Source organism: Oncorhynchus keta, chromosome 1 (genome assembly GCF_023373465.1).
Source record: "Oncorhynchus keta strain PuntledgeMale-10-30-2019 chromosome 1, Oket_V2, whole genome shotgun sequence".
NCBI classification, from domain to species: Eukaryota; Metazoa; Chordata; class Actinopteri; order Salmoniformes; family Salmonidae; genus Oncorhynchus; species Oncorhynchus keta.
Window position 1 is genome coordinate 29209574 of NC_068421.1, and position 13188 is coordinate 29222761.

Below are 13188 nucleotides of genomic sequence, written 5' to 3' on the forward strand. Positions count from 1 at the left end.
TATTTTCTAAACTCTTTCTTGAACTGCACTGTTGGTTAGGCTTGTAAGTAAGCATTTCACGGGAAGGTCTACACTTGTTGAATTCGGTGCATGTGACAAATAACGTTTGATTTGATTTGAGTGTGCATGCCCTGGGATGTTGCCACTGTTCCACCCTCCTCCTCACTTCCATTTCCCCTTCCCCCACGGGGGCCAGAGAGGCCAGCTGTGGGTAGTGTGTGATCTGTTTATAGAAAAAGTGGTGGGAGAACAAGACAGTGGTTTATGGAGCAGCACAGTTTCTCACTAATCGAGTTTCAGTCTTTTCAAAGTTAGCTATTAGTCTAAACACATTAGTTGCTGGATTTGTATTTACATTTTAGTGAGAAATTATTTTGTTTCAGATCTGTGCTCTCATTGGCTAACAAATTCAATTGAAGTTGAGAAATTCCTTCTTTGTATCAAACCTCATAAATTCACATTTTATACAGCCTGATCTGTGATGGTGATAATTTTCCATAGAAACAAAGAACACTGTTTCATAGTAAGTTAACAATATATACCCTGATAATGTTTTTAGCCCTGTCATATAGTTCAATCTTCTTGTTTGTGTTTTGTGAAGTAAGATGAGTGGCCCCTCCCTTGATTCTCTGGTTTTCTGGAAGTAGGCCACCACCCACACCACTCCCCCTTCCCTCTAGTCACAGTCAGACACGAACAGACTGGTTGAGTGGCAACACACTACGAGAGGGGGAACAAATCTGTGGAATTGGAATGAGCTGTTTAAGGGAGCCCTAGCTTGCCTCCCTCTGAGCCTAGGAAGTGTGAAACGTGAGACAAGCTGCACCTATTCTCTGTGAGTAGTTCTGAAAGCACAAGGGGGAAATACCATATCTAGAACATTGACTCCCTTCAAACACCTGGAGCTGTGACTGTCCTGAGGAGAAATCTCCCCTCACACGTACTTGCCAACGGACCGTGGAGGTGTGAGAAGAGCCGTGGCGATAAGCAGCTGACGTGAAACAGACAAAGAACAAGGAAGAAGAGAGTAAAAAGAGAGAGAGGGGTAGGAGAAGAAAATGGAGGCCTTGCTTCCTGTGTTGCAGCGGCACCCTGGACTGTCTGTGTTGGTGTGCGCTCTGATGTTCCGGGTGGCCCACCGACTACTACAGAACCTGCCTGTTCCCAAAGTGGTGGCGGTGGATGACTTCCGCTCCTGGAAGTGGAGGAACCTCTCGGTCTCTATGGTCCACTCCCTCCTGACAGGGACTTGGGCTGTGACCTGGTGAGTCACTCTCTGCACTGGGACACCATTGTTCATTCATAGTGGATCCACATGATGTTGTGTTATTTAAGGGTGTGTGGTGCAGAGCAGTAACACTCACTGGCGGGGGAGATGGGGGAGACAGGGGAAGGGGTGGGGAGACTAAGGCATTCTCAAGTGGGGAGTTAAATACCACAGTACAGTTTACAAAATGGCATCCTCGGGAAATAAATACTTGTTGAGCTCTGCAATACCACAGATAGAACAATGAGACAGATATTTCACCAAATGTATAAATGTGAAGCATCCGCTTGGCGTTTTCACTCACTACCAAATATGGAAGATGGAATGAGATGGATTTTGTCCTACATTGTGCAAATTTTCTCATTGACGAAACATTTGATCTCTACAGTTTTCTGTTCACAAAACTAGTATCTGTTACGAACAGAGTGGACTGAGTTTTGTAGACTTTACCAAAGGTTTTAGAAATTGTGCTGGTTATGAGTGCAAAGGCTAATTGAGTTATTGCACACACGCACTTCACAGAGAAAGCATTCCCTAATGGAAATATGCAAATGTATGCTAGAACACACCAGTAGGATCTCGCTAGCTCGTGCTTGGCTCTGCCCACCTCCTTGCTTATTCTGCCCACTATCACTAATTTGTTACCATTTGAAAACGACAGGCTGTGGTCTAGATGAGCATGGTGATGATGTGTTAATGTCATGCTTGTAGTTTAGAGTAGCTGATTAGGGCAGTAAATGTTCCCCTTTGTAGTTAATAACTATCAATATGTGTCAGAGGTTAGCCAAATATTGAGTCAGCAACAATGGCGCCTTAATCAGATTCAGATTGTGGCAGTTTAGGAAGCACATCTGTTTTGACACTAGAAAAATAGCCTAATTCTTGAGAGTCCACTCAAGTCAATTAGCCTACCTTAATGTCACGCCATAGACATTTTATTTTTATTGTTTACGATTCAATCACAAGCTTGTGAAGTAGCCTATTTCAAAGAGAGCAAGTGGGTGAACTGGAAAAACCTGCTGGCTAGACTGTCGTAAAAGCTGTTATTTAATTGTTACACACATTGTTTTTGTAGTACAAGTATACATTTATTTATTATTATATTTTTTTATATATTTTTTTACATATAGCTATGCTACTTGTATAGCTAGCTGACTACAACATATAAATACATTGGCAGGCTATACAATATAGTGTACTAATAGATGTATCAACAGTTGTTTCATAAGAGAGTGAAAGCAGCTATATTCAACAAGCTGCTTGGACAAGCTGTTCATGTAGTTCACTGATTATTGCCATACACATGTTTACCCTGACCTGCTAGAAAGCACCAGGTTACTCAATAACAAGGGAATGTTATGTCGTACCATAGACTTTGTTAAGGCATGTATCATCTCATAAAGAAGCAGGATAATATGTTACCAGATAGTGATACGAAGTGTGTGCTTAGTCGGGAAGGTTTCCCAAACTTGGTCCTGGGGCCTCCCCTGGATGCACGTTTTGGTTTTTACACTCAGGGTAGGCCCCAGGACTGAGTTTGGGAAACCATGTGCTACAGGAGTGAGCCATGTGTGTCTGAATGAGAAGATATCAGACCTAACTGTCCATAACCATGTATCCCTGTCCTCTCCAGTGTATTCATCTGGCCTGAGATGGCAACCAACATTCACTCCTTCTACACGGCCCCAGCCTACATACTCATCTGCATCTCATCAGGTCAGTCACTACCCCTTTAAGATGGCTGCTAAAAGAGCTGTGTGTGAAATAGTTCATTCATTCCCAGTTCACCTTTATTGAACTATGAACATTGACCACCACTGGCATGGAGAGTAGGGTTCATCGTGGAGAATCTGTAAACATGCTATTTTGAGACTCTCACTCCAATGTTGAACTTTATTGTAAAGGCTTCAGTCTGGCTTGATCAAATAAAAAAAATAAGTTAAAAGGCATGGAATGAATTCAGAGTACTTGCTCACACAGAACACACTATACTATCCCCCTCCATCCCCCTTTTCTAGTAAAAGCTGGTATATCCTGGGAAACTAGATACTCTCCCACATTTAAGTGGCAACCAGGTTGAGAGAATGAACAATGCAGATCTCACCGGGCTCAAATAGGGGATGGGCCACACCCTCAGATCGCTCTGGGCACCAAAACTAATCCACTAAAGACCCAGCAGTCAAGAGCACTGCTGAAAGATGTGATGACAAGATGTGACTAGTGTTGGGTGTTATTATTCCGTGTGTCTCGCATGCATGCAGGTCTAAGGAGAGCCAGCCTGACAACCACAAACCTTCCGTTCCATTGAGACAGTTTGGCATGTATAGAGGTTCACACGACACTCATTTTGAAATCCAGTCTAAAGCGGTTTCTCTGTGTTTGCCTATCAAGTCTAATACATATGATAACTAGGATGGACTGTGCCAGTACAGTTCAATATATTTCTCTACACTGATGTACATAGGACAGGGAAGTCCTGACCATTTCTTTCTGGTACGACTGTTATCAACCATTTAGATGGCCTTCATCCGTTGTTTGGACCTTTAAGTAATCCATAAAAATAGAATCTCAGGCTCTGTTCCAATATCTACACTGCATAGAATTTGGATTGAAGCAATGTATTGGGCATGCACTCAAATGGGTATGCTGGTATGCACATTGGAACGTGGCCTAAGATTAGATATTGTATCTAAGAGCTATCTACGTAATATATCTGCACGTTGACTTGGTACTGATACTCCATGTACAGTATATAGCCAAGTTATCGTTACTCATTGTGTATTTATTATTACAAGTTTTACTTTTCTATTGTTTCTCCATTTTCTTTCTCAGAATTTTTTGAAGGGGCCATAATGAAGCATTTCACTGTTAGTCTACGCCTGTTTATGTGATGAATAAAATTAGATTTAGGGCACTCCAAAAGGCCTAGAGAGACTGAAGCATTGATTTTTACTCTCCTTTGACAGGATACTTTGTTCAGGATGCAGGTGACATCATCCTAACTGGACACGCAAGAGGATCCTGGGAGTTCTTAATTCATCATGTCCTGGTAAGATAATTTACTTTTTATTGTTTCAGTTTGTACCTACTACCTGGTAAGATCATTTAAAAAAAGAGACCATAGGTAAATTGTTAAAGCAGCTACTGGTAGATTGTGTCTGAAGGTTAGATACACCGTATTTAAATGTTGTTTTATGGCCTTGTGAAACGAGACTGATCGGACTGCGCTCCTATGGAAGTGAAACAATGTGAGCTGTGAAGGAATTTTAATATTGTATGGTGCTAAGAGATATCGCACTCCTCCTTGGGGGATTTTAATATGTCAGTAGTGGAATTTTAAAGGTGCCACAGCGAGGGCCTATTCTAAATGAATGCTCCTGTGTGCCTGTCCCCTGCAGGGGAACAACACCCACCATTGTGTGGGGGGGATCTGTGTTGTGTTGAACACAGTGCATCTTGCCACTGATCAGAGGCACACACTGAGCTGTGCTTCCCTGTGTCTCTGATCAGTCAGTGGGCATGTATGTCCCAACTTCTCTAACATGGTACATACTGGAACACCTAAAGACCACTAGTTGGTTGATAGTGTTTTCTGGCGATCCATTAATCATACAATATATTAAATAAATTCAATATAAATAGTTTTCTCCCCAGTTTTACTATTGCAAAGATTACGGTATCCCAATAGCCTTACTGCTGTAAGGTGGCAGAGTGCCTTTGGTATATATTATTAACCCCTTTCTCTCTGTCCTTCCCTTCCTCAGGTGCTCTGGTGCTTCCTGTATTCTCTGTACTCGCACCTCTACGTGGCCGGTGCTGTGGTGGCTCTCTTTGTGGAGGTTAACAGTGTCACCCTGCATTTGAGGCTAATGCTGAAGCTAGCATCACAGCAGTCGTCCCCTCTGTACCAAATCAACAAGTTCCTCAACGTCTTCACATATGTCGTCTTCCGCCTCAGCGCACAGTTCTACCTCACGTATTACATCGTCCAGAACTACTCCTGGATGGACAAAGGAGGCTACTTCCTCATTACCATGACCCTCATGAACACCATGATCCTGATCTACTTTTATCGTCTTCTCCGTGCCGACTTCTTCCCCCGGAGCAGGCCTAGCATGGCGCTAAATGGCACCCGTAACAACAACATCAAAAAGTTCCTCACTGAATGACACCGAGAGCGACATGGCTGTAAACTGGCGGTTGTGTTTGCCTTTTGTTTTGTTCGCTTACTGATATCATTCCTCATCAAGACAACTCATCTGGTTGCATTGTCAAGCTGTCTTCACAACAACAACCATAACAGAGCTCTGTCTCTCAACAGCTCGTGTTGTAGTGAGAGGCAGCCAGGAAAGGATGGGGACAGTGGTACATTCCCTATAGTGATGCTTCTCTACTGATGATTATGCCCACTGTGGCTAAAGATCTCTCACAGACACCCAAACAGGGCAGCATAGAGTTAGAGACTGGTCCATTCACACTGGCTGGGAGAATCCTACTAACTTACCTCCAGGATACTGTGCCACTTTTGCTTCTGATCATGGCTAATACATTCTTATATTTTAAATAAATGTATGTGATTCATGTGGAATGCTCTTTAACAGAAAAAAATACTTATATATTTAACATAATTTTGTGAATAAATACAGTAGAGAAACAAACTGCCAAAGATATATCGGGCATCACCTTGGTGTTGTACATCCCACCCTACAAACTCTGTCAGCTGTAGCTTAGCAACATAGTTTTATTGAAATTTCCACTAATAGGATTTTGTTATATATACAGTATATACTATTCATAACTATAGTACAGTCAATATTTTTGACATTGTAACAAACTTTCAATCTTCCCTGCTTGGTCTCAACAGGTCAACACCAATACGTGGTTGACCAGCATTCTTACAACAGCGACCATTCATTCCATAAATCTAACATAGTGAAATGCATGTATCCCATTGAAAGTAGCTGAATATACAGCCAGGTCTACATTTTCTTGAGGTTACAAGAATCACTTATATTTGTCTTTGAATTATTTATCAAAGTGAACCAAACCAAAACAGACAGGTCCAGAGGATGGGTTAGCAATGGGTTTTGGTAAGTTCTAGTAGTGCCTATACCACAGTTCCTTCTCAACAACCTTCCCTAGATAGCCCGTACTGTATGTTTATAGATGCAATGTTGGAGAAGATACCAATTACTTCACATTAGAAGAAGTTAAGGTGGATTAAAGCTACCCTTAAGAAAAATATAGTTTATGTAACTAAAGTTACTTTGAAAAAGTAGTACATTTTTCATGAAGTAGTTTAGATTAAGTTATGTAAATTTGAAATGCCATAGACTCTACAAATTGCAAGAACAGATTATCACTTTGGGGTCATATGGTAACAGAGTAATTTAACATATCAAACGCAACAATGTTTCAAGTGTGAATGAGGCAGGTCTGATGCTGAAAAAGAAAGAAAATGATTGCTGAAAAAGAAAGAAAATGATTGGTGAAGTAGGCAATCTTATATTTTTGCAAATAAAAGTAGTGTATAGTTCCAGTAGAAGTCAGAAGTTTACACCTTTTTTCACCATTTCTGACATTTAATCGTAGTAAAAATTCCCTGTCTTAGGTCAGTTAGGATCACCACTTTATTTTAAGAATGTGAAATGTCAGAATAATAGTAGAGAGAATGATTTATTTCAGCATTTCTTTCTTTCATCACATCCCCAGTGGGTCAGAAGTTTACATACACTCAATTAGTATTTGGTAGCATTTCCTTTAAATTGTTTAACTAGGGTCAAACGTTTCGGGTAGCTTTCCACAAGCTTCCCACAATAAGTTGGGTGAATTTTGTCCAATTCCTCCTGACAGAGCTGGTGTAACTGAGTCAGGTTTGTAGGCCTCCTTGCTCGCAAACACTTTTTCAGTTCTGCCCACAAATTGTCTATAGGATTGTGGTCAGGGCTTTGAGATGGCCACTTCAAAACCTTGACTTTGTTGTCCTTAAGGCATTTTCCCACAACTTTGGAAGTATGCTTGGTGTCATTGTCCATTTGGAAGAACCATTTGCGACCAAGCTTTAACTTTCTGACTGATGTCTTGATGTTGCTTCAATATATTCACATAATTTGTTTTTCTCATGATGCCATCTATTTTGTGAAGTGCACCAGTCCCTCCTGCAGCAAAGCACCCCCACAACATGATGCTGCCACCCCGTGTTCTTCGGCTTGCAAGCCTCCCCCTTTTTCCTCCAAACATAACGATGGTCATTATGGCCAAACAGTTCTATTTTTGTTTCATCAGACCAGAGGACATTTCTCCAAAACTATGATCGTTGTCCCCATGTGCAGTTGCAAACCGTAGTCTGGCTTTTGTATGGCGGTTTTGGAGCAGTGGCTTCTTCCTGGCTGAGCAGCCTTTCAGGTTATGTCGATATAGGACTCATTTTACTGTGGATATAGATACTTTTGTACCGGTTTCCTCCAGCCTCTTCACAGGGTCCTTTGCTGTTGTTCTTTGATTGATTTCCACTTTTCGCACCAAAGTACATTCATCTCTAGGAGACAGAAAGCGTCTCCTTCCTGAGTGGTATGAAGGCTGCGTGGTCCCATGGTGTTTATACTTGCGTACTATTGTTTGTACAGATGAACGTGGTACCTTCAGGCATTTGGAAATTGCTCACAAGAATGAACCAGACTTGTGGAGGTATACAATTTTTCTAAGGTCTTGGATGATTTCTTTTGATTTTGCTATGATGTCAAGCAAAGAGGCACTGAGTTTGAAGGTACACCTTGAAATACATCCACAGGTACACATCCAATTGACCCAAATTATGTCAATTAGCCAATCAGAAGCTTCTAAAGCCATGACGTAATTTTCTGGAATTTTCCAAGCTGTTTAAAGGCACAGTCGACTTAGTGTATGTAAACTTCTGACCCACTAATTATAAGTGAAATAATCTGTCTGTAAACAATTGTCGAAAAATTACTTGTCATGCACAAAGGAGATGTCCCAACCGACTTGCCAAAACTATAGTTTGTTAACAAGAAATGTGTGGCGTGGTTGAAAAAGCCATTTGTTTGTTGAATGCAACTTTATGATCTGTTAAACAAATAAAGACAATTTGTTAAGGAAGGAATACATTGCCTAACTGTTTTGAATTATAGTCCCATTCATAAATATAAAATACTTCATGGATCTATGCTGCCCTCTAGAGCTGTTTTGTATGAACTAAAGCAGGGGTTCTTAAACTTCAACCTGGGACCCAAATGAGAAATTCTGTGTTTTCCTGGGACACAAGTTTAAGAAAAATGCAACTATACATAAATATTTGTACATTTCATTGCCGTATGCCTAAAACAAATGCAATATAGTCAAAAAACGAACAACAATTAAATGTAATATTAATATAAATATCTATAAATGTTTATTTTCCTCTATTAAAAACACTTACATATCTGTCTAACTGTTGCTGTTAAAATACAATAAATAATTTTCGATCTGTACTGGAATAAACAGATTGATCACATCACACAGATGAAAAGCAGAACACACACACAGGCTCCGTTTTTGATAGTGCAACCCTAAGTAACAGGACAACACTGAGGTTATGCTCAGCCTTGAAACTGTTTGTGTACTTGTTTTTTTAAAGTATGTCAGAGTTGAGAACCATGATTCGCATATGTACAGTTGAAGTCGGATGTTTACATCTTAGCCAAATACATTTAATACATTTTCACAATTCCTGACATTTAATCGTAGTAACAATTCTCTGTCTTTGGTCAGTTAGGATCACCACTTTATTTTAAGAATGTGAAATGTCAGAATAATATTATAGAGAATGATATATTTCAGCTTTTATTTATTTCATCACGTTCCCAGAAGTTTACATACACTCAATTAGTATTTGGTAGCATTTCCTTTAAATTGTTTAATTTGGGTCAAAGGTTTTGGGTCGCCTTCCACAAGCTTCCCACAATAAGTTGTGTGAAGTTTGGCCCATTCCTTCTGACAGAGCTGGTGTAACTGAGTCAGGTTTGTAGGCCTCCTTGCTCTCACATGCTTTTTCAGTTCTGCCCACACATCTTCTGTGGGATTGAGGTCAGGGCTTTGAGATGGCCCATACAAATACCTAGACTCTGTTGTCCTTAAGCCACTTTTCCACGACTTTGGATGTATGCTTGGGGTCATTGTCCATTTGGAAGACCCATTTGCGATCTAGCTTGAACTAAAACGAGTTTTAATGACTCCAACCTAAGTGTATGTAAACTTTCGACTTCAACTATATGTGGTGACAAACTGGCCCAGAACATATACTATACTGCTTTCAAAGTAAGTCAGGAGACCGCATCCTGCTGTAGATGAGCAACCCAGAACTGTGTTTGCCTCAAAAGCATTTTGCTTCAATCAGTTAATTTCAGTTAAGAATAACAATTATTATTGTATTTTAACAACAACAGTTCCAACCTAGAGTAGTTTTCAACAATAATTTATACAGTAAGATGTACTGGCCTTATCATCTTTCATCTTCATCTGTACCGTTACTAGGGTTACAGTATCAGTAGCGAGCTTGCTTTGGCGAATGTTGGCTATTAGCTGTGTACAAGGCCAGCGGATTGTTTGAAAGAGAAACTCACATCTACTACTATGAGAGTTAGTTAGTACTCCCTTATTTCTGCTTATCATCCACCACCTGTTATAAAATGACAGCAATAGCTTACTAGCTAACTTACTTTTCCACTGTCGAAGCACTGTTTCCTGAAGCATTAATGTAAACTCACCTCATTCAGTACAAATGTGCGCAACCGCAACATTCAAATGAGGCTACAAAGAAAACGAATGGGACTGTAGCGACTGTGTTGACGTCAAAACGGGGGTGTGAACTAGGTTTCCATTCAAGCGTTGATCGAAATGGTAATGGCTCTATAGTATTGGTGAAAGGTTGAAAAAACTCACCCACCGTTACATTTTTTTTTTTTTTTTTTAATGTTTTTATTTCACCTTTATTTAACCAGGTAGGCTAGTTGAGAACAGGTTCTCATTTGCAACTGCGACCTGGCCAAGATAAAGCATAGCAGTGTGAACAGACAACACAGAGTTACACATGGAGTAAACAATTAACAAGTCAATAACACAGAGAAAAAAGGGGAGTCTATATACAATGTGTGCAAAAGGCATGAGGAGGTAGGCGAATAATTACAATATTGCAGATTAACACTGGAGTGATAAATGATCAGATGATCATGTACAGGTAGAGATATTGGTGTGCAAAAGAGCAGAAAAGTAAATAAATAAAAACTGTGGGGATGAGGTAGATGAAAATGGGTGTGCTATTTACCAATAGATTATGTACAGCTGCAGCGATCGGTTAGCTGCTCAGCTAGCTGATGTTTGAAGTTGGTGAGGGAGATAAAAGTCTCCAACTTCAGCGATTTTTGCAATTCGTTCCAGTCACAGGCAGCAGAGTACTGGAACGAAAGGCGGCCGAATGAGGTGTTGGCTTTAGGGATGATCAATGAGATACACCTGCTGGAGCGCGTGCTACGGATGGGTGTTGCCATCGTGACCAGTGAGCTGAGATAAGGCGGAGCTTTGCCTAGCATGGCCTTGTAGATGACCTGGAGCCAGTGGGTCTGGCGACGAATATGTAGCGAGGGCCAGCCGACTAGAGCATACAAGTCGCAGTGGTGGGTAGTATAAGGTGCTTTAGTGACAAAACGGATGGCACTGTGATAAACTGCATCCAGTTTGCTGAGAAGAGTGTTGGAAGCAATTTTGTAGATGACGTCGCCGAAGTCGAGGATCGGTAGGATAGTCAGTTTTACTAGGGTAAGCTTGGCAGCGTGAGTGAAGGAGGCTTTGTTGCGGAATAGAAAGCCGATTCTTGATTTGATTTTCGATTGGAGATGTTTGATATGGGTCTGGAAGGAGAGTTTGCAGTCTAGCCAGACACCTAGGTACTTATAGGTGTCCACATATTCAAGGTCGGAACCATCCAGTGTGGTGATGCTAGTCGGGCATGCGGGTGCAGGCAGCGATCGGTTGAAAAGCATGCATTTGGTTTTACTAGCGTTTAAGAGCAGTTGGAGGCCACGGAAGGAGTGTTGTATGGCATTGAAGCTCGATTGGAGGTTAGATAGCACAGTGTCCAATGACGGGCCGAAAGTGTATACAATGGTGTCGTCTGTGTAGAGGTGGATCAGGGAATCGCCCGCAGCAAGAGCAACATCATTGATATATACAGAGAAAAGAGTCGGCCCGAGAATTGAACCCTGTGGCACCCCCATAGAGACTGCCAGAGGACCGGACAACATGCCCTCCGATTTGACACACTGAACTCTGTCTGCAAAGTAATTGGTGAACCAGGCAAGGCAGTCATCCGAAAAACCGAGGCTACTGAGTCTGCCGATAAGAATATGGTGATTGACAGAGTCGAAAGCTTTGGCAAGGTCGATGAAGACGGCTGCACAGTACTGTCTTTTATCGATGGCGGTTATGATGTCGTTTAGTACCTTGAGTGTGGCTGAGGTGCACCCGTGACCGGCTCGGAAACCAGATTGCATAGCGGAGAAGGTACGGTGGGATTCGAGATAGTCAGTGACCTGTTTGTTGACTTGGCTGTCGAAGACCTTAGATAGGCAGGGCAGGATGGATATAGGTCTGTAACAGTTTGGGTCCAGGGTGTCTCCCCCTTTGAAGAGGGGGATGACTGCGGCAGCTTTCCAATCCTTGGGGATCTCAGACGATATGAAAGAGAGGTTGAACAGGCTGGTAATAGGGGTTGCGACAATGACGGCGGATAGTTTCAGAAATAGAGGGTCCAGATTGTCAAGCCCAGCTGATTTATACATCTTGACGTCTCATGTCGTAACGTACAGCACGCATAAGGCAACTAATTCTGTCTTACAGCCTCTCTCCACCAGGTGGAGCACTTCTATCATCCTTTAAAAACAAGAAATGGACAGTGAAGGGGGTAAGGGGGGATACCTAGTCATTTTTTTCGTCATCATTGCATGCGATCATCATTCTCAACAAAGCCGCTGTTTACTTCGAAGATCACTTTAGCACCGCCCTAAAAACCCAATTCAAATTAGACACAAACATTCAAATAGGTATGTAATGACACATTATATAAACTCTTTATAGTGTTATATTTACATTTTAGAGGTCGATAAGGTGATAAGTTGGACAGATCAGTGGAAAAAAAGCAATTTTCCCACACAACATCTCTCCTTCTCACTATCACGCATTAGTTTCGCTTCCCCACCCGCCATTTAAAATAAGAACCGACAGGCTCATTGCCTGCTTGAATTATGCAGAAACGGGCAGCGTTTAGGTCATGTAATTGATTCTGTTGGAAAGGGGATAAATTGTGCTTTACAATGGTATTGACATTACAGTTGATCTGGAAGTATTACGTTTTTGGGGCGCTAAAACAAGGGCAATTGTACGGACCAAGGCTTACGTGAATTTACGTTATGCCGTTTTGAAATAACTCCCAGTTTACCATCATGCTGTGAATGTATGGTCAAGACGTGTCATTTTACTAATTTGTTCGTGAAGAGACTCATTACTAGGCCCTTCCACACACAAAACACATTGTGGGCGCTCTTCGTTATACGTTTGTATGAAAGAGAAAGAAATGCATCGCTGTATATGCGTTTCATGACAATTGAGCTCAGTAAGTCAGAACTTGTAGCTAGCATGAGTCCATTTGATGACAACCGCGAGTGATGGCGTGTTGGACTGACAAGTCGATGGCAGACAACGCATCATCTGCTGCTGAACCACAGCGCTGCATCGTGTGTGTCGCGGAGTGATCTTCAAGAATATGGCAGAAAAAAAGATCCGGTAAACCGCGAAGCACACCCGCGCGGCTGACAAACTGAGCAAAGACCTCCTGTTTAAGATTAAGCAGAGAGCGCACCGAACAGAGAGCG

General features: G+C 41.6%; 1 protein-coding gene across 1 annotated transcript; it reads left to right on the forward strand.

Moving 5' to 3' along the window:
• The first annotated feature begins 640 nt into the window (after positions 1-640).
• Positions 641-8387, forward strand: LOC118365234 (TLC domain-containing protein 1-like). The gene is made up of 4 exons (XM_035747323.2): positions 641-1264; positions 2901-2983; positions 4234-4316; positions 5032-8387. Exons 1-4 carry the CDS (start codon positions 1059-1061, stop codon positions 5434-5436), a joined length of 777 nt encoding a protein of 258 aa, XP_035603216.1. The 5' UTR covers positions 641-1058; the 3' UTR covers positions 5437-8387.
• The last annotated feature ends 4801 nt before the right edge of the window (positions 8388-13188 follow it).